Genomic DNA, 22,155 nt, shown 5'->3' on the forward strand with positions numbered 1-22,155 from the left:
GGTTAACTGCCTTGCTCAGAAGCAGAATGACAGATTTTTACCTTGTCGACTCAGGGATTCGATCCAGCAACCTTTCGGTTACTGGCCCAACGCTCTAACAACTAGGCTATTTGTCGCCCTGCACATGGCCTCTGAAGATCAAAACTTCTGGAGAATTTTATAAGTAGGCCTTTAACCCACACAGGTACTTAGACCGCTGTTCGAGATGTGAATCAAGACCCTCTCTCCTAGTGATCCCATTGACCCAAATGACCTCAAGTGTCTTGAACTGGCATTGCCATGCTCTTAGTCAAGGGGCAAGCTACTGACTGTATTTGAGGAGATGTTTGAGGTGAGCAAAGGCTGGTGTGCTATTTTCGTCTGTTTGGGTCACAATTAGGCCTGCACATACCTCTGAAGAACACAACTTAAAGAGACACATATAAATAAGACGATAACCCACAAAGGTATTGAGACAGCTGCTCGAGGTGTGAATTAAGGCCTACTTGGTCTGAGGTTTAGCATCGTCCTCTGATTGTTGCAGGTTGAATTGATGTAAAGGTTTGTTTTCCTGGAAGCGGAGGTGTAGGTCATCTTACCTGCAGAGTAGAGGCCGCTGAGTCGCTGGTCTCTGTCAATCCCGTGCTCCTTGGTAGACTGGACACAATGTATCTGGAGCCCGCCTTTGGCACAGGCTGTCTGACTACCAGCTTTCCTTTCCTCGTCTCCGCTAGAAACAGACTGTACCAGTAGGCATCGTTGGAGACCAGGGTGGAATCCGCGATGGTCGAATTCCTCTCGCTGATCACACTGTTCCTACTGGGAGGGGCCGCTTTACTGGGCATTGGTTTCTGACACTTCAGCACACAGGTGACCAATATGGTGATCAATAACAGAAAGGACACTGAGCCCAGGCCGATCACCAAATACAGGTTTAAATCTGAAAATATGTCATATTCTAGAGGCACTTCCGTCATGTCAGAGTAGGCTTTAACGGCAGTCTCCACTGTTGAGAGCTTTATGGTAACTGTAGCAGAGAGAGCAGGTTCCCCGTTGTCCTTGGCGATGACAACCAGCCGTTGATGACGCGGATCTCTGTAACTGAACATTCTCATAGTACGTATCTCTCCGTTGTATTGGTCCAGACTGAATAAGGTGGCGTCAGTAACCTGTAGAAACTGGTATGTAATCCGTGAGTTCTGGACCGAGTCCGTGTCTATGGCTATCACCTTGGAAACCAGGGATCCTTTATCGGTGGATCTAGGAATTTTCTCCTCCACCACGGAGCCGTGCGCGCGCCACGGAGACACTATGACTGGGGGATTGTCGTTCTGGTCCACAATAATGATGTGGACAGTCATGTTACTGCTGAGCGGAGGAACACCAGAGTCTCTGGCCTCAATGTGGAAGAGGAACTCCTTCTCTATCTCATAGTCAAACGTCTTTAGTGCGTAAAGATTACCGTTCTCCGGATTGATGGAGAACAGCATTGACATGGAGGTGTTCACTATCTCCTTCTCTATGATGAAATAAACTAGATACTGGTTTTCATGGAGGTCTGGATCAAACGCAGTGAGGGAACTTAGCAAGGCCCCAGGTGCGTTATTCTCCATAACGGGAATAGTGTAGAACGACTGAGGGAACTGTGGAACGTTGTCGTTAACGTCTAGTAGTTCTAAAGTCATAGTTTCATTGTCAGATAGTGGAGGGGATCCCCTGTCTGTTACCGTAAAAGTGATTTCATATTCTGGGACCTTTTCACGATCCAGAGGTTGTGAAACTACTAACTCATAATAATTATCAGAAGACTCTCTCAATGCAAAAGGTAATGTATCAGCAATACGAATATCAACTATCCCATTTTCACCTGAATCTTTATCGCTGACACTAACCACTGCTATCACACTGTCTACTGGAATATCCTCCTTGACGGGGCTTTGAAACGATTTAATTGATATCTCAGGGTGATTGTCATTCATATCTGTGACCAAAATAGTTAATTTACTCTGCCCTGTCAATGAATTAGGCCCCTTATCAGTTGCTATAACTTCCATGTCATAAATCCTGAAATCTTCATAATTTATCATTTCTTTGACTCTGATTTCACCATTTTGGGAATTCAAACTGAAAGTTTGTTGGGTTTTATCTGATGTATAAAGACTATATGAATATACTATTTCCGAATTGGTACCCTCATCTAAGTCTGTTGCATTCAATTTAACCACAAGGCTCCCAATTGGAGAGTTTTCCATCACATTAATGTTGTAGCGTTCTTCATCAAATTGAGGGGCGTTGTCGTTCGTATCTATAACGCGAACAATGATGTTGGCTGTACCGGAGCGCGCGGGGACTCCACCATCTACAGCGGTGAGTATTAGATTATGAACCGCCTGCTCCTCTCGGTTTAAAACCTTTTTAAGAATCAAATCAGCAAACTTTGACCCGTCTCTTCCGGTCTGAATCTCTATACTGAAATGCTCACTCTCGCTTAAGTGATACGTATTGATAGAGTTTGCACCGAAATCTGGGTCTACTGCATTGGTTAGCGAGAATCGTTCTCCTGCAGCGGTGGATTCAGATATATCCAGGTGCATGGTGTCCCTGCGAAATTGGGGCGAGTTGTCATTTATGTCCATTATTTCCACTTCAATATTAAATAGTCTAATTGGGTTTTCGATGGTAACATCCATTTTGAGGAAACAAGATGACGTCTTAACGTTGCATAAGTATTCTCTGTCGATCTTCTCCGCTATCAGTAGCTCCCCTGTGTCTTTGTTTATCTCCAGATACCTCTTGTTGGCGATAACATCCAACCGTATTTTACGTCGAGCCATGATTTTAGCATCCAAACCCAAATCAGCAGCTAAATTAGCAACAACGGAGCCTTCCTCGATCTCTTCGGGAATGGAATAGTGAGTAACCGCAGATGCCGTGTTCAAGACGGCAGAGAGAAGAAGAAAGACCGCGACATACCTTCTCCGGGGCTCTCCACTAATGTGCACCTCCATTGTTGGGATGTGCCTCATACTGCACGTTACGTTGGTGGCGGATTTGTGTAAAGAAAATTAGATATGTAACCTTTTGAAGATATAGACTAAAACGACCTTCTCAAAAAAGCAGATAAATGTCAGCACCCGCGAGCTGTCCAAACAGAATACGCATTGCCTTTATCGCTATGGTGAACTGTCATGGCTACCATTCCATCACAGAAGAGCGCGTTTTATTGGCGAGCAGCGACCCTTTGCGCATTTTAGCATCCTTTGCAACGTTGGATTTAATACATGTTCATTGCACACTTTTTGGTGATATTATTTATGCGACGAAAAAAGACGACGCACAACAATATTGCTAGAATGTGAGGTAAAGAATACATTATGAACATTGCTTTATTTAGGCCTATTATTGGGTAATTGTGATTACTTCTGGTAACAATAGCAGCCGTTGTGGACAGAAATATTAGTCATCTAACTGCTCGAGGTGAATTGATTGTTCAATGGTAAACGAATGGGATGTGAAAGTAAAATGGCTGTTGTTATTGTGAACACTTTCAAATGATGGTAGAACTTCAGCCAACGTGTTCATCAATTTTACGCATGGCAACTGCGTACTGTAGAGAACCCACACGTAAAGTTGTTGCACATTACGTTAAACCAGTAGAGTCAGAGTAGAGCAGGACCGCGGGACGAATTTGTCACGTGGTTTTATTTGGCACCCAAAGTGTTCTGAGCATAAGACTGTAAAAACACCAGGAAATCAGCTCCAAATATATTTTAATTTAAGAAATCTGTTACCAAGTATTCACACGCGTAATAGAGAGAAACGTGGTGGAATACAAATGTAGGTCAAGTTTGAAATTATTGTTTTAGTCAAACATTATATCTGTTTGGGCTTCTTGCTGTCAATTTGCCGTCTACAAATTATTTGCAGTTATGTTCCGTTCCCACGACCATGCTCTCAATAAAAAAAGTGGTCCATGACTGAATCTAGTTGCCGATCCCTGGGGTAGAGGCTCAAAGAAACGACTCGGAGTAGAGGCTACTGGAGGCTACTGGACACGATGTATCTGGAGCCCGCCTTTCGAACAGGCTGTCTGACAAACAGCTTTCCTTTCCTAGTCTCCGCTAGAAACAGACTGTACCAGTAGGCATTGTATTTCTTACCTGCAGAGTAGAGGCCGCTGAGTCGCTGGTCTCTGTCAGGCCCGTGCTCCTTGGTAGACTGGACACAATGTATCTGGACCCCGCCTTCGGCACAGGCTGTCTGACTACCAGCTTTCCTTTCCTCGTCTCCGCTAGAAACAGACTGTACCAGTAGGCATCGTTGGAGACCAGGGTGGAATCCGCGATGGTTGAGTTCCTGTCACTGATCACGCTGTTCCTACTGGGAGGGGTCGCTTTGCTGGGCATTGGTTTCTGACACTTCAGCACACAGGTGACCAATATGGTGATCAATAACAGAAAAGACACCGAGCCCAGGCCGATCACCAAATAGAGGTTTATATCTGAAAATATGTCATATTCTAGAGGCACTTCCGTCATGTCAGAGTAGGCTTTAACGGCAGTCTCCACTGTTGAGAGCTTTATGGTAACTGTAGCAGAGAGAGCAGGATCCCCGTTGTCCTTGGCGATGACAACCAGCCGTTGATGACGCGGGTCTCTGTAACTGAACATTCTCATAGTACGTATCTCTCCGTTGTATTGGTCCAGACTGAATAAGGTGGCGTCAGTAACCTGTAGAAACTGGTATGTAATCCGAGAGTTCTGGACCGAGTCCGTGTCTATGGCTATCACCTTGGAGACCAGGGATCCTTTATCGGTGGATCTGGGGATCTTCTCCTCCACCACGGAGCCGTGCGCGCGCCACGGAGACACTATGACCGGGTTGTTGTCGTTCTGGTCCACAATAATGATGTGGACAGTCACGTTACTGCTGAGCGGAGGAACACCAGAGTCTCTGGCCTCGATGTGGAAAAGGAACTCCTTCTCTATCTCATAGTCAAACGTCTTTAGTGCGTAAAGATTACCGTTCTCCGGATTGATGGAGAACAGCATGGACATGGAGGTGTTCACTATCTCCTTCTCTATGATGAAATAAACTAGATACTGGTTTTCATGGAGGTCTGGATCAAACGCAGTGAGGGAACTTAGCAAGGCCCCAGGTGCGTTATTCTCCATAACGGGAATAGTGTAGAACGACTGAGGGAACTGTGGAACGTTGTCGTTAACGTCTAGTAGTTCTAAAGTCATAGTTTCGTTGTCAGATAGCGGAGGGGATCCCCTGTCTGTTACCGTAAAAGTTATGTCATATTCAGGGACCTTCTCACGATCCAGAGGTTGTGAAACTACCAACTCATAATAGTTATCAGAAGACTCTCTTAGTGCAAATGGCAATTGATCAGCAATATGGAGGTCAACTACACCATTTTCACCTGAATCTTTATCGCTGACACTAACAATTGCTATCACAGTGTCTATGGCTACATTTTCCTTTATAGGACTAAGAAACGATTTTATGGACATTTCTGGGTGATTGTCATTCATATCTGTAACTAAAATAGTTAATTTACACTGCCCTGTCAAGGAATTGGGTCCCTTGTCCATTGCTATGACTTCCATATCATAAATCCTGAAATCTTCATAATTAATCATTTCTTTGACTCTGATTTCACCACTATTAGAATTCAAACTGAAAATTGCTTGAGTTTTCTCTGATGTATAAAGGCTATATGAATATATTATTTCCGAATTGGTTCCCTCATCTAAGTCAGTTGCATTCAATTCAATCACAAGGTTTCCAATTGGGGCGTTTTCCATCACATTGATGGTGTAGCTTTCTTTATCAAATTGAGGGGCGTTGTCATTCGTATCTAGAACGCGAACAATGATGTTGGCTGTGCCTGTGCGTGAGGGGACTCCGCCATCTACAGCGGTGAGTATTAGATTATGGACTGCCTGATCTTCTCGGTCGAAAGCATTTTTTAGAACCAAATCAGCAAACTTTGACCCGTCTCTCCCGGTTTGAATCTCTATACTAAAATGCTCTTCATCACTTAAGTGATACGACTTTACAGAGTTTGTACCGAAATCTGGGTCAACTGCATTGTTTAACGAGAATCGTTCACCTGCTGGGGTGGATTCTGATATATCCAAGTGCATGGTATCCCTGCGAAAATGGGGCACGTTGTCATTTATGTCCATTATTTCCACTTCAATATTAAACATTCGTATTGGTTCTTCAATCGAAACATCCATTTTGAGGAAACAAGATGGATTTTTGCTGTTGCATAGATATTCTCTGTCAATCTTCTCCGCGATGAATAGCTCTCCCGTCTCTTTGTTTATCTCCAGATACCTCTTATTGGCGATAACATCCAACCGTACTTTACGCTTAACTAAGGTTTTCGCATCAAGACCCAAATCAGCAGCCAAGTTAGCAACAATAGAGCCTTCCTCCATTTCTTCGGGTATAGAATAGTGAGTAACCGCACATGCTGTGTTCATGGCGGTAGAGAAAATAAGAAATGCCGAGACGTACCTTCTCCAGTGCTGTGCACCGATGTGCGTCTCCATTGTTGTATTGCTTATCTCTGTGCGTAACGCACCACAACGAAAATGTTAAGTTGTGTTGAATTTACGTCAACAAAACGAGACGATCTTGTAACGTTTTGAAGAGGGACAAAAATGATATCGAAGGCATCGAAATTCAGGACCGGAAAATGTCCACACACAATCGGCACTGCGTCTATCACTATGACGTACTGTCATGGCGACGATTACATCACAGAATAGTGCGTTTTATTGGTGAACAGTGACACTTTGTGCATTTTGCCAGCCTATGCAGCTCTGAATTGCAAACATTGCAAACGTTTTGGTTTTATTGTTAGTGCGTTGAAACTTTAAGTATTCTGTGAGAACAGTTGCAACGGGACAACAGTGACTTTTCGACTTGTGAATTGAATCATTTGGTTGCATATAATTACATTGAATGTGGACCTGGAACTGTTGATTTAAAAAAAATGTGCAATCAACACGTGGTCGAACTTGAGTCAACCTATTCATCAATTTTTACGCACGATAATTGTGCACTGAAGAAAACAACTCTATCAGATGTATTGCTATTTATATTAAAGAATGGGTGTAGGTCATTCTTACCTGCAAAGTAGAGGCTGCTGAGTCACTGGTCTCTGTCAGGCCAGTGCTCCTTGGTAGACTGGACACGATGTATCTGGAGCCCGCCTTTGGCACAGGCTGTCTGACTACCAGCTTTCCTTTCCTCGTCTCCGCTAGAAACAGACTGTACCAGTAGGCATCGTTGGAGACCAGGGTGGAATCTGCAATGGTCGAGTTTCTCTCACTGATCACGCTGTTCCTACTGGGAGGAGCTGCATTGCTGGGCTTTGGTTTCTGACACTTCAGCACACAGGTGACCAATATGGTGATCAATAACAGAAAGGACACCGAGCCCAGGCCGATCACCAAATACAGGTTTAAATCTGAAAATATGTCATATTCTAGAGGCACTTCCGTCATGTCAGAGTAGGCTTTAACAGCAGTCTCCACTGTTGAGAGCTTTATGGTAACTGTAGCAGAGAGAGCAGGATCCCCGTTGTCCTTGGCGATGACAACCAGCCGTTGATGACGCGGATCTCTGTAACTGAACATTCTCATAGTACGTATCTCTCCGTTGTATTGGTCCAGACTGAATAAGGTGGCGTCAGTAACCTGTAGAAACTGGTATGTAATCCGAGAGTTCTGGACCGAGTCCGTGTCTATGGCTATCACCTTGGAAACCAGGGATCCTTTATCGGTGGATCTAGGGATTTTCTCCTCCACCACGGAGCCGTGCGCGCGCCACGGAGACACTATAACCGGGGGATTGTCGTTCTGGTCCACAATAATGATGTGGACAGTCATGTTACTGCTGAGCGGAGGAACACCAGAGTCTCTGGCCTCGATGTGGAAAAGGAACTCCTTCTCTATCTCATAGTCAAACGTCTTTAGTGCGTAAAGATTACCGTTCTCCGGATTGATGGAGAACAGCATTGACATGGAGGTGTTCACTATCTCCTTCTCTATGATGAAATAAACTAGATACTGGTTTTCATGGAGGTCTGGATCAAACGCAGTGAGGGAACTTAGCAAGGCCCCAGGTGCGTTATTCTCCATAACGGGAATAGTGTAGAACGACTGGGGGAACTGTGGAACGTTGTCGTTAACGTCTAGTAGTTCTAAAGTCATAGTTTCATTGTCAGATAGTGGAGGGGATCCCCTGTCTGTTACGGTAAAAGTTATGTCATATTCTGGGACCTTCTCACGATCCAGAGGTTGTGAAACTACCAACTCAAAATAGTTATCAGAAGACTCTCTCAGCGCAAAAGGTAATTGTTTTGCAATGTGAATATTGACTATTCCATTTTCACCTGAATCTTTATCGCTGACACTCACAACTGCTATCACCGTGTCTATGGCTACATTTTCCTTTATAGGACTAAGAAACGATTTTATGGACATTTCTGGATGATTGTCGTTCATATCTGTAACTAAAATTGTTAATTTACACTGACTTGACAAGGAATTCGCTCCCTTGTCTGTTGCTATGACTTCCATGTCATAAATCCTGAAATCTTCATAATTTATCATTTCTTTGACCGTTATTTCTCCATTGTTAGCGTTTAAACTGAAAGTGCCTTGCGTTTTCTCCGATGTATACAAACTATATGAATATGTTATTTCCGAATTGGTGCCCTCGTCAAAGTCCGTGGCATTCAATTTTATCACAAGACTTCCAATTGGAGAGTTTTCCATTATATCGATTTTGTAAGTGTCTTTATTAAACTTAGGGGCGTTGTCATTTGTATCCAGAACCCGAACAATGATGTTGGCTGTTCCGGAGCGCGCGGGGACTCCACCATCTACAGCGGTGAGTATTAGATTATGAACCGCCTGCTGCTCTCGATCTAAAGCCTTTTTCAGTATCAAATCAGCAAACTTTGCTCCATCTCTTCCGGTCTGTATTTCGATATTGAAATGTTCACTCTCACTTAGGTGGTAGGTTTTAACAGTGTTGCTCCCAACGTCCGGGTCCACTGCATTGTTCAGAGAGAATCGCTCACCCACCGGAGTAGACTCTGATATATCCAAATCCATTGTGTCCCGTCGAAAATGTGGCGCGTTGTCGTTAATATCCATGATTTCTAATTCTATATTGAACATCCTTATTGGATTTTCAATTGTTGCATCCATTTTAAGAAAACATGACGTCGCTGTCTTAGTTGTACAAAGAGATTCCCTGTCCAACCGTTCGACGATATACAGCTCGCCAGTCTCTTTGTTAACGTCCAGATATTTTTTGTTGGCGATAACATCCAAGCGCATCTTGCGTTTACTGAGACTGTTCGTGTTCAGCCCCAAATCAGAGGCCAGATTAGCAATAACGGATCCTTCCTCCATTTCCTCGGGAACAGAGTAGTGAGTAACCGCATACACCGTGTTCAGGGCGGCAGAGAAAAGAAGAAAGACCGAGACGTACCTTTTACAAGGCTGAACGATGCGATGTCCAGCCATCGTTTGACTGTTTTGCGCAATGCAACCAAATGGGACCTTTTTGAATATGAGAAGACGAGACGACGACAATTTCCGGCGTTGTAATGCAATGCAAATTTAAATGATCATTTGTCAAAGACGAATTCAGGACCAGGGAGCTGTTCACATGAAATTGCCTTACTCTCTTCCTAGCGACGAACTGTCATGGCGACTGTTACATCACAGAATAGTGGGTTTTATTGGTGAGCAGCGACGCTTTGCGCATTTTACCAGACCACCTTAGAATTGGAAATATGTTCACCTTTCTGGTGAGACTAACTGTTGGATTAAGGAAATACATATGTCCAAATATATTTTTTTAAATACAACTTTTATTATTTACCTGTATTTATTTGTGACCTGGTTTTACGCACGGGACTTTAGCAACTGTATATATAGCATAGCATTGAATTATGTTATAATATATTAAGAGTATACTCTTACTTGCAATGTAGAGGCCGCTGAATCGCTGGTCTCTGTCAGGCCCGTGCTCCTTGGTAGACTGGACACAATGTATCTGGAACCCGCCTTTGGCACAGGCTGTCTGACTACCAGCTTTCCTTTCCTCGTCTCCGCTAGAAACAGACTGTACCAGTAGGCATCGTTGGAAACCAGGGTGGAATCTGCGATGGTCGAATTCCTCTCACTGATCACACTGTTCCTACTGGGAGGAGCCGCTTTACTGGGCATTGGTTTCTGACACTTCAGCACACAGGTGACCAATATGGTGATCAATAACAGAAAGGACACGGAGCCCAGGCCGATCACCAAATACAGGTTTAAATCTGAAAATATGTCATATTCTAGAGGCACTTCCGTCATGTCAGAGTAGGCTTTAACGGCAGTCTCCACTGTTGAGAGCTTTATGGTAACTGTAGCAGAGAGAGCAGGTTCCCCGTTGTCCTTGGCGATGACAACCAGCCGTTGATGACGCGGATCTCTGTAACTGAACATTCTCATTGTCCGGATTTCTCCGTTGTATTGGTCCAGACTGAATAGGGTGGCGTCAGTAACCTGTAGAAACTGGTATGTAATCCGAGAGTTCTGGACCGAGTCCGTGTCTATGGCTATGACCTTGGAGACCAGGGATCCTTTATCGGTGGATCTGGGGATCTTCTCCTCCACCACAGAGCCGTGCGCGCGCCATGGAGACACTATGACCGGGTTGTTGTCGTTCTGGTCCACAATAATGATGTGGACAGTCACGTTACTGCTGAGCGGAGGAACACCAGAGTCTCTGGCCTCGATGTGGAAAAGGAACTCCTTCTCTATCTCATAGTCAAACGTCTTTAGTGCGTAAAGATTACCGTTCTCCGGATTGATGGAGAACAGCATGGACATGGAGGTGTTCACTATCTCCTTCTCTATGATGAAATAAACTAGATACTGGTTTTCATGGAGGTCTGGATCAAACGCAGTGAGGGAACTTAGCAAGGCCCCAGGTGCGTTATTCTCCATAACGGGTATAGTGTAGAACGACTGGGGGAACTGTGGAACGTTGTCGTTAACGTCTAGTAGTTCTAAAGTCATAGTTTCGTTGTCAGACAGCGGAGGGGAACCCCTGTCTGTTACGGTAAAGGTGATTTCATATTCTGGGACCTTCTCACGATCCAGAGGTTGTGAAACTACCAACTCATAATAGTTATCAGAAGACTCTCTTAGTGCAAATGGCAATTGATCAGCAATTTGAATATCGACTTTTCCATTATCACCTGAATCTTTATCGCTGACACTAACCACTGCTATCACCGTGTCTACTGCTATATCCTCCTTGACTGGACTTTGAAATGATTTGATGGAGATTTCTGGATGATTATCATTCATATCTGTGACCAGAAGAGTTAACTTACACTGTCCTGATAAGGAATTGGTCCCCTTGTCGGTTGCTATGACTTCCATATCATAAATTCTAAAATCTTCATAATTTATCATTTCTTTTACTCTGATTTCTCCGTTAGCTGGGTTCAGACTGAAGGTGCCTTTCGCCTTTTCTGATGTATACAAACTAAATGAATAGACAATGTCCGAATTAGTGCCATCATCTATATCCGTTGCGTTCAATTTAACCACAAGACTTCCAAATGGATAGTTCTCCATTATGTTTATATTGTAATTCTCCTTTTCAAATTGAGGGGCGTTGTCATTCGTGTCCAGCACGCGAACAATGATGCTGGCTGTGCCAGACCGCGCGGGGACTCCGCCATCTACAGCGGTGAGTATTAGATTATGAACCGCCTGCTCCTCTCGGTCTAAAGTCTTTTTCAAAATTAGATCAGCAAACTTTGACCCGTCTCTCCCGGTCTGAACTTCAATATTAAAATGCTCACTTTCACTGAGGTAGTATGTTTTAACTGAGTTTGTACCGACATCAGAATCCACTGCGTTGTTTAACGAGAATCTTTCCCCGGTTGGTGTGGATTCAGATATGTCCAGATGTATGGAATCCCGTCGAAAGTGTGGCGCATTGTCATTGATATCCATTATTTCCAATTCGATGTTGAATATTCGTATTGGGTTTTCGATTGTCGCATCCAATTTCAGAAAACAAGTCGTGGCTGTTTTAGAAGCGCAGAGATATTCTCGATCTATCTTCTCAACAACGTACAGTTCGCCTGTTTCTTTGTTCACATCCAAGTATTTCTTTTTGGCAATGATATCTAACCGCATCTTCCGTCTACTCAGTGTTTTCACGTCCAGTCCCAAATCAGCGGCTAGATTAGCAACAACAGAGCCTTCCTCCATTTCTTCGGGAATAGAATAATGGGTAACGGCAGACAACGTGTTTATGGTGGCAGAGAACAAAATAAAAACCGACACGTACCTTTTCCAGGGCTGAATGACACAATTCGCCTCCATCGTTTGATTGTTTTGATCCGTGAGTGATGCACTATAGAAAACGATACCTTTTGATGGTGGTATGAGAAGCCAAACGAGTCGACCGTTGTACCGAGATGTATTTTAGATCATCCTTTTCACAGCGAAGGATTCAGGACCAAGGAGATGTCCACAAATTGCATTGCTTTCTTCACTGTAACGAACTGTCATGGCGACTGTTACATCACAGAAGAGTTCGTTTTACTGGTGAGCAGCGACACTTCGCGCATTTTACCAGCATTCACACTATAGAATTAAAACCGGGGAGGAAAGTTGAATTGATTGAAATAGGTATAATAGAAACAATAGTTCTAAATGTTTTTGTTGTTTTTCGTTGTCAACACTTGATGTTCACAACCCATAAATGTATGCCTATATGCATGGACGTTTCACCCTACATTGACTACTTTTACGCACAGACATCCAGCACTTGTTCATCAAAGGGATTAAGGGTCATTTGGTCAAATCAGATGGTGGGTTTTGTCTTACCTGCAGAGTAGAAGCTGCTGAATCGCTGGTCTCTGTCAGACCAGTGCTCCTTGGTAGACTGGACACGATGTATCTGGAGCCCGCCTTTGGCACAGGCTGTCTGACTACCAGCTTTCCTTTCCTCGTCTCCGCTAGAAACAGACTGTACCAGTAGGCATCGTTGGAGACCAGGGTGGAATCCGCGATGGTCGAGTTCCTCTCACTGATCACGCTGTTCCTACTGGGAGGGGCCGCTTTACTGGGCATTGGTTTCTGACACTTCAGCACACAGGTGACCAATATGGTGATCAATAACAGAAAGGACACGGAGCCCAGGCCGATCACCAAATACAGGTTTAAATCTGAAAATATGTCATATTCTAGAGGCACTTCCGTCATGTCAGAGTAGGCTTTAACGGCAGTCTCCACTGTTGAGAGCTTTATGGTAACTGTAGCAGAGAGAGCAGGATCCCCGTTGTCCTTGGCGATGACAACCAGCCGTTGATGACGCGGATCTCTGTAACTGAACATTCTCATAGTACGTATCTCTCCGTTGTATTGGTCCAGACTGAATAGGGTGGCGTCAGTAACCTGTAGAAACTGGTATGTAATCCGAGAGTTCTGAACCGAGTCCGTGTCTATGGCTATCACCTTGGAGACCAGGGATCCTTTATCGGTGGATCTGGGGATCTTCTCCTCCACCACGGAGCCGTGCGCGCGCCAAGGAGACACTATGACCGGGGTGTTGTCGTTCTGGTCCACAATAATGATGTGGACAGTCACGTTACTGCTGAGCGGAGGAACACCAGAATCTCTGGCCTCGATGTGGAAAAGGAACTCCTTCTCTATCTCATAGTCAAACGTCTTTAGTGCGTAAAGATTACCGTTCTCCGGATTGATGGAGAACAGCATTGACATGGAGGTGTTCACTATCTCCTTCTCTATGATGAAATAAACTAGATACTGGTTTTCATGGAGGTCTGGATCAAGCGCAGTGAGGGAACTTAGCAGGGCCCCAGGTGCGTTATTCTCCATAACGGGAATAGTGTAGAACGACTGGGGGAACTGTGGAACGTTGTCGTTAACGTCTAGTAGTTCTAAAGTCATAGTTTCGTTGTCAGATAGTGGAGGGGAACCCCTGTCTGTTACCGTAAAAGTTATTTCATATTCTGGAACTTTCTCACGATCCAGAGGTTGTGAAACTACTAATTCGTAATAGTTATCAGAAGACTCTCTCAGTGCAAAAGGTAATGTATCGGCAATACGAATATCAACTATCCCATTGTCACCTGAATCTTTATCGCTGACACTGACCACTGCTATCACCGTGTCTACTGCTATAACTTCCTTGACTGGACTTTGAAATGATTTGATGGAGATTTCAGGATGATTATCATTCATATCTGTGACTAAAATAGTTAATTTACTCTGCCCTGTCAAGGAATTGGGTCCCTTATCTGTTGCTATGACTTCCATGTCGTAGATCCTGAAATCTTCGTAATTGATCATTTCCTTTACCGTGATCTCACCGTTATTAGGGTTTAAATGGAACGTTTGTTGTGTTTTCTCTGATGTATACAGGCTATATGAATATAATATTTCCGAATTGGTACCCTCATCTAAGTCTGTTGCATTCAATTTAACAACTAGACTTCCAATTGGAGAGTTTTCCATTATATCGATTTTGTAATTGTCTTTGTCAAACTTAGGGGCGTTGTCATTCGTATCAAGCACACGAACAGTAATGCTGGCTGTTCCGGAACGCGCGGGTACCCCGCCATCTACAGCGGTGAGTATTAGATTATGAACCGCCTGCTGCTCTCGATCTAAAGCCTTTTTCAGAATCAAATCAGCAAACTTTGACCCATCTCTTCCGGTCTGAATTTCTATATTGAAATGGTCACTGTCACTTAGATGGTAGGTTTTCACTGAATTAGCCCCAACATCAAGGTCAACTGCATTATTGACAGAGAACCTTTCACCGGCCTGCGTTGCTTCAGAAAGATCTAAGTTTATGGTGTCCCTTCGAAAATTTGGTGCGTTATCATTGATGTCCATTATCTCTAATTCGATATAAAATATCCGCTGTGGGTTTTCGACAATAGCCTCCATTTTTAGAAAACAAGACGTCGATGTCTTAGCAGTGCAAATTAATTCTCTGTCAATCCTCTCTGCGATATACAGCTGCCCCGTTTCTTTGTTCACATCCAGATATTTCTTATTCGCTATGACATCTAATCGAATCCTCCTTTTACTCAGCGTTTTTACATCCAGACCCAAATCAGCAGCTAAATTAGCAACAACGGAACCTTCTTCCATTTCCTCGGGAATAGAATAGTGAGTGACGGCAGACGCAGTGTTCAGGACGGCACTAAAAAGAAGAAAGACCGAGACGTACCTTCCCCAGTGTTGTGCGCTGATATGCGCCTCCATTGTTATATTTGCAGACTTTGGTTACTACGCAGTCAGGTAAAACAACGTGAGCCAGCCGAAGACAATATGTAAAATAATACTTCAGAACTCCGTTGGCGTTTTAGAAGGAGCAGGGAATAACAATGTCCTTTTTGAAGGTATTTTGCACCGGGAGCTGTCCACTGCGTTTGTAGGCTACACCGCCTTCATTATGACGTACTGTTATGGCGACCATTGCATCACAAGCGAGTCTGTTTCGCTAGCTGGTCAACAGCGACGCTTTGTGCATGTAACAAGCTTGAAGACATTTCTCTTTGCATTTAGGAGGACTATACTTGAAAAATATAACTAAAAGCAGATACAAGCATCCAAACGTTTGTAGCACCATTAGCTGCAAGATTTTAATCGACGTAAATAATGAAAAACGAATAGGGTAGCCCATATGTTATTTATTTGGCTTTACCCAGCTTTACCCAGTTCCAGTGGATTACGCGCTGTCCAGTCATTATTAGAACGGTGAAGTGGTTTCACCCAATATATTTATATTTTAAAAGTTGTTGTAGACCTATCTGTTGTTGATTGATTATCATGTTTTGACATTGAGTGTCTTCCATTGCATATTAAATTACGTACTGATAGATAAACATTTACGCGCGACGCGAACGCGTACAGACTCAAACACGGACAGTAGGCTACAGTAAAACAACATTTGCAGATTTGAAATGAAGAGTTTTATTCTTACCTGCAGAGTAGAGGCTGCCGAGTCACTGGTCTCTGTCAGGCCCGTGCTCCTTGGTAGACTGGACACAATGTATCTGGAGCCCGCCTTTGGCACAGGCTGTCTGACTACCAGCTTTCCTTTCCTCGTCTCCGCTAGAAACAGACTGTACCAGTAGGCATCGTTGGAGACCAGGGTGGAATCTGCAATGGTCGAGTTCCTCTCGCTGATCACGCTGTTCCTACTGGGAGGAGCCGCTTTACTGGGCATTGGTTTCTGACACTTCAGCACACAGGTGACCAATATGGTGATCAATAACAAAAAGGACACGGAGCCCAGGCCGATCACCAAATACAGGTTTAAATCTGAAAATATGTCATATTCTAGAGGCACTTCCGTCATGTCAGAGTAGGCTTTAACGGCAGTCTCCACTGTTGAGAGCTTTATGGTAACTGTAGCAGAGAGAGCAGGATCCCCGTTGTCCTTGGCGATGACAACCAGCCGTTGATGACGCGGATCTCTGTAACTGAACATTCTCATTGTCCGAATCTCTCCGTTGTATTGGTCCAGACTGAATAAGGTGGCGTCAGTAACCTGTAGAAACTGGTATGTAATCCGAGAGTTCTGGACCGAGTCCGTGTCTATGGCTATCACCTTGGAGACCAGGGATCCTTTATCGGTGGATCTGGGGATCTTCTCCTCCACCACAGAGCCGTGCGCGCGCCATGGAGATACTATGACCGGGGGATTGTCGTTCTGGTCCACAATAATGATGTGGACAGTCACGTTACTGCTGAGCGGAGGAACACCAGAGTCTCTGGTCTCAATGTGGAAAAGGAACTCCTTCTCTATCTCATAGTCAAACGTCTTTAGTGCGTAAAGATTACCGTTCTCCGGATTGATGGAGAACAACATTGACATGGAGGTGTTCACTATCTCCTTCTCTATGATGAAATAAACTAGATACTGGTTTTCATGGAGATCTGGATCAAACGCAGTGAGGGAACTTAGAAAGGCCCCAGGTGCGTTATTCTCCATAACGGGAATAGTGTAGAACGGCTGAGGGAACTGTGGAACGTTGTCGTTAACGTCTAGTAGTTCTAAAGTCATAGTTTCGTTGTCAGATAGTGGAGGGGAACCCCTGTCTGTTACCGTAAAAGTTATGTCATATTCTGGAACCTTCTCACGATCCAGAGGTTGTGAAACTACCAACTCATAATAGTTATCAGAAGACTCTCTTAGTGCAAATGGCAATTGATCAGCAATGTGAATATCGACTTTTCCATTGTCACCTGAATCTTTATCGCTGACACTAACCACTGCTATCACCGTGTCTACTGCTATATCCTCCTTGACTGGACTTTGAAAGGATTTGATCGATAATTCGGGATGATTATCATTCATATCTGTCACTAAGATAGTTAGTTTGCAATGTCCAGACAAAAAATGTGTTCCTTTGTCCGCTGCTATAACCTCCATATCATATATCCTAAAATCTTCATAATTTATCATGTCCTTTACTGTTATTTCACCGGTGTTAGGGTTTAAACTGAACGTTTCTTGCGTTTTCTCTGATGTATAAAGACTATATGAATATACTATTTCCGAATTTGAACCCTCGTCCAAATCAGTTGCATTCAGTTTCACTACTAAACGTCCAATTGGAGAATTCTCCATTATATCTATGTTGTAGCTGTCCTTATCAAATTTAGGGGCGTTGTCATTGGTATCCAGGACACGGACAATGATATTCGCTGTGCCTGTGCGTGAAGGGACTCCTCCATCTACAGCGGTGAGTATTAGATTATGAACCGACTGCTCCTCTCTGTCTAAAGCCTTGTTCAGAATCAAATCAGTAAATTTAGACCCATCTCTTCCCGTCTGGATTTCTATATTGAAGTGCTCACTTTCACTCAGATAGTATGTTTTAATTGAATTCGTACCAATATCTGGGTCCACTGCATTGTTCAATGAGAACCTTTCGCCCGCAGGAGTAGACTCCGCTATATCCAAGTGCATTGTGTCTCTTCGAAAATGAGGCGCATTGTCGTTAATGTCCAGTATTTCCAATTCAATGTTGAACATTCTTACTGGATTTTCAATTGTTGCATCCAATTTGAGAAAGCATGTTGTTTTTGATATGCAAAGATATTCTCTGTCTATTTTTTCAACAATGTACAGCTCTCCTGTTTCTTTGTTCACATCCAAGTATTTCTTATTGGCAATGACATCTAACCGCATTTTTCGTCTACTTAGTTCCTGCACGTCTAGTCCCAGATCAGCAGCTAAATTGGCGACAACAGAGCCTTCCTTTAATTCCTCCGGAATAGAATAGTGAGTAACCGCATGCACCGTGTTCAGGGCGGAAGAGAAAAGAAGAAAGACCGAGACGTACCTTCCCCAGTGCTGTGCGCTTCTGTGCGCCTCCATTGTTATATTTTTATGTACTGGTTACTGAACAGTCAGGTCAAACACAACATGAACAAGGAGAATACAAATATTTACAAGAGAATAGCTCAACTCCTTTAGCGTTTATGTCGAGCCGAGCAGAATAATGTCCTGTTTGATGGTTTCAGCACCGGGAGCTGTCCATTACGTTGGTACACTGCCTTAATAACTATGACGAGCTGTCATGGCGATTATTGCATCACAAGCGAGTGTGTTAAACTGGTGAACAGCGACGCTTTGTGCATATAACAAGCTTGCACATCTGTTCTCCCTTCTACTTTGTTGGACTATGTCTGACTATTATATCTACAGTCATTCTAGATAGATGTATGCAAATGTGTGAAGCATAATTACCTAAAAGACCAAGGTAGTCGATATGTGATCCCCGTTTTTTGCCAGACATTTCTATTGTAAAACTTGTTATAGACCAACATGATGTTGATTAGTTGTTTTTTCAAGACCCAACAAGTGTTTTCTCTTGAATATCAACACATGTATAGACATTTACGCACTACGTGAATAGGTGAAGTCATACATGGACAACAGACTACAGTAAAATAGTTTTCTGATCAGAAATTAAGAGTTTATTCTTACCTGCAGAGTAGAGGCCGCTGAGTCGCTGGTCTCTGTCAGGCCCGTGCTCCTTGGTAGACTGGACACAATGTATCTGGAACCCGCCTTTGGCACAGGCTGTCTGACTACCAGCTTTCCTTTCCTAGTCTCCGCTAGAAACAGACTGTACCAGTAGGCATCGTTGGAGACCAGGGTGGAATCCGCGATGGTTGAGTTTCTCTCACTGATCACGCTGTTCCTACTGGGAGGGGCCGCTTTACTGGGCATTGGTTTCTGACACTTCAGCACACAGGTGACCAATATGGTGATCAATAACAAAAAGGACACGGAGCCCAGGCCGATCACCAAATACAGGTTTAAATCTGAAAATATGTCATATTCTAGAGGCACTTCCGTCATGTCAGAGTAGGCTTTAACGGCAGTCTCCACTGTTGAGAGCTTTATGGTAACTGTAGCAGAGAGAGCAGGATCCCCGTTGTCCTTGGCGATGACAACCAGCCGTTGATGACGCGGATCTCTGTAACTGAACATTCTCATTGTCCGAATCTCTCCGTTGTATTGGTCCAGACTGAATAAGGTGGCGTCAGTAACCTGTAGAAACTGGTATGTAATCCGTGAGTTCTGGACCGAGTCCGTGTCTATGGCTATGACCTTGGAGACCAGGGATCCTTTATCGGTGGATCTGGGGATCTTCTCCTCCACCACGGAGCCGTGCGCGCGCCACGGAGACACTATGACCGGGGTGTTGTCGTTCTGGTCCACAATAATGATGTGGACAGTCACGTTACTGCTGAGCGGAGGAACACCAGAGTCTCTGGCCTCAATGTGGAAAAGGAACTCCTTCTCTATCTCATAGTCAAACGTCTTTAGTGCGTAAAGATTACCGTTCTCCGGATTGATGGAGAACAGCATTGACATGGAGGTGTTCACTATCTCCTTCTCTATGATGAAATAAACTAGATACTGGTTTTCATGGAGGTCTGGATCAAACGCAGTGAGGGAACTTAGCAAGGCCCCAGGTGCGTTATTCTCCATAACGGGAATAGTGTAGAACGACTGAGGGAACTGTGGAACGTTGTCGTTAACGTCTAGTAGTTCTAAAGTCATAGTTTCGTTGTCAGATAGTGGAGGGGAACCCCTGTCTGTTACGGTAAAAGTGATTTCATATTCTGGGACCTTCTCACGATCCAGAGGTTGTGAAACTACCAACTCATAATAGTTATCAGAAGACTCTCTTAGTGCAAAAGGTAATGTATCGGCAATACGAATATCAACTATCCCATTGTCACCTGAATCTTTATCGCTGACACTGACCACTGCTATCACCGTGTCTACTGCTATAACCTCCTTGACTGGACTTTGAAATGATTTGATTGATATTTCGGGATGATTATCATTCATATCCGTAACTAAAATGGTTAATTTACACTGACCTGTCAATGAATTGGACCCCTTATCCGTTGCAATTACTTCCATATCATAGATCCTGAAATCCTCGTAATTGATCATTTCCTTTACCGTGATCTCACCGTTATTAGGGTTTAAATGGAACGTTTGTTGTGTTTTCTCTGATGTATACAGGCTATAAGAATATACTATTTCCGAATTGGTACCCTCATCTAAGTCTGTTGCATTCAATTTAACAACAAGGCTTCCAATTGGAGAGTTTTCCATTATATCGATTTTGTAGTTTTCTTTGTCAAATTTAGGGGCGTTGTCATTCGTATCTAAAACGCGAACAACTATGCTGGCTGTCCCGGAGCGCGCAGGGACTCCGCCATCTACAGCGGTGAGTATTAGATTATGAACCGCCTGCTGCTCTCGGTCTAACACCCTTTTCAATATCAAATCAGCAAATTTTGACCCGTCTCTTCCTGTCTGAATTTCGATGGTAAAGTGCTCATTTTCGCTCAATAGGTATGTTTTCACTGAGTTCGAACCAACGTCAGGATCCACTGCATTGTTAACAGAAAACCGTTCACCACCCTGTGTTGCTTCTGAAATATCCAAGTTAATGGTGTCCCTTCGGAAATGGGGGGCGTTGTCATTGATGTCCGTTATCTCTATTTCGATGTAAAAGATCCGTTGTGGATTTTCAATAATAGCTTCCATTTTAAGAAAACAGGATGTCTTAGCAGGGCAAAGGTATTCCCTGTCCATCTTCTCTACAATGTACAGCTCCCCCGTTTCTTTGTTCACATCAAGATATTTTTTACTCGAGATAATGTCTAACCGCATCTTACGTCTACTCAGTGTTTTCACATCCAAACCTAAATCAGCTGCAAGATTAGCCACAACGGAGCTCTCCTCCATTTCTTCAGGAATAGAATAGTGAGTAACCGCATACGCCGTGTTCAGGGCGGCAGAGAAAATAAGAACGACCGAGACGTACCTTCTCCAGTGCTGTGCGCTGATACGTGCCTCCATTGTTGTCTTTGTGAGGTTTGTTGACAAAGCAGTCAGGTCAAACAAAATGTGATACAACGGAATAAGATCTTTAAAACAGCATAGCACAATTCCTTTGGTGTTTAAGGGCGACCAGGGCAGAAAAATCTCCTTTTTGACGGATTCAGCACTGGGAGCTGTTCACCAGGTTTGTACACTGCCTTCTTTATGACGAACTGTCATGGCGACTATTGCGTCGCTAAAATAGTGTGTTTAGCTGGTAAACAGCGACACTTTGTGCATAAAACAAGGTTGTACATCTGACTAAAACAACATACAAGGACGCACACGTGTGGAGCATTGTTGCCTGCAAGATCTTGATGGACCTTAAGAATACAGCAAGACCAATGAAGCCTTTATGTGATTTATTTGATTTTGCCACATGTATTTATCTATTAAAGGTTTTCGTAGACCTATGGTATAGAGATTGAGTATTATTTTATAAGCACTGAAGTGTAGTATCTGGGATCTACATCTGTTTATATTAGTTACTATGCTGTTACTAAGCGGTGATGTATTACGACAGTGTTACGTTACTACACCTAATAGGAAATGCACATGCGCACTATTGTGCCCGGGACTGTAGAGCACGAGAGGTTTTGACTAAACGAAAACTAACTGGTCATTTCTCCACAACACAATATTACATGAAGTATC

At 43.7% G+C, this 22,155-nt stretch overlaps 2 protein-coding genes across 11 annotated transcripts in view; both read right to left on the reverse strand.

The window, feature by feature from the left end:
• LOC139574179 (protocadherin alpha-C2-like) overlaps positions 1 to 22,155 on the reverse strand; it is a 37,416-nt gene that overhangs the window by 12,558 nt on the left and 2,703 nt on the right. The window contains exon 1 of one of the 10 annotated variants that reach the window (XM_071398511.1): positions 16,057 to 18,941. The exons of 1 other annotated variant lie outside the window; for it this stretch is intronic. In XM_071398511.1, the coding sequence (XP_071254612.1) occupies positions 16,057 to 18,462 (2,406 nt within the window). In that variant the 5' untranslated portion in view covers positions 18,463 to 18,941. 8 more of the 10 variants (XM_071398507.1, XM_071398508.1, XM_071398506.1 and 5 more) reach the window with 8 other exon arrangements.
• On the reverse strand, positions 19,042 to 21,673 carry LOC139574181 (protocadherin alpha-C2-like). The gene has a single exon (XM_071398513.1). It carries the CDS (start codon positions 21,478 to 21,480, stop codon positions 19,057 to 19,059), a length of 2,424 nt encoding a protein of 807 aa, XP_071254614.1. The 5' UTR covers positions 21,481 to 21,673; the 3' UTR covers positions 19,042 to 19,056.

The sequence above is a fragment of the Salvelinus alpinus genome, chromosome 4, assembly GCF_045679555.1.
Source record: "Salvelinus alpinus chromosome 4, SLU_Salpinus.1, whole genome shotgun sequence".
NCBI lineage: Eukaryota > Metazoa > Chordata > Actinopteri > Salmoniformes > Salmonidae > Salvelinus > Salvelinus alpinus.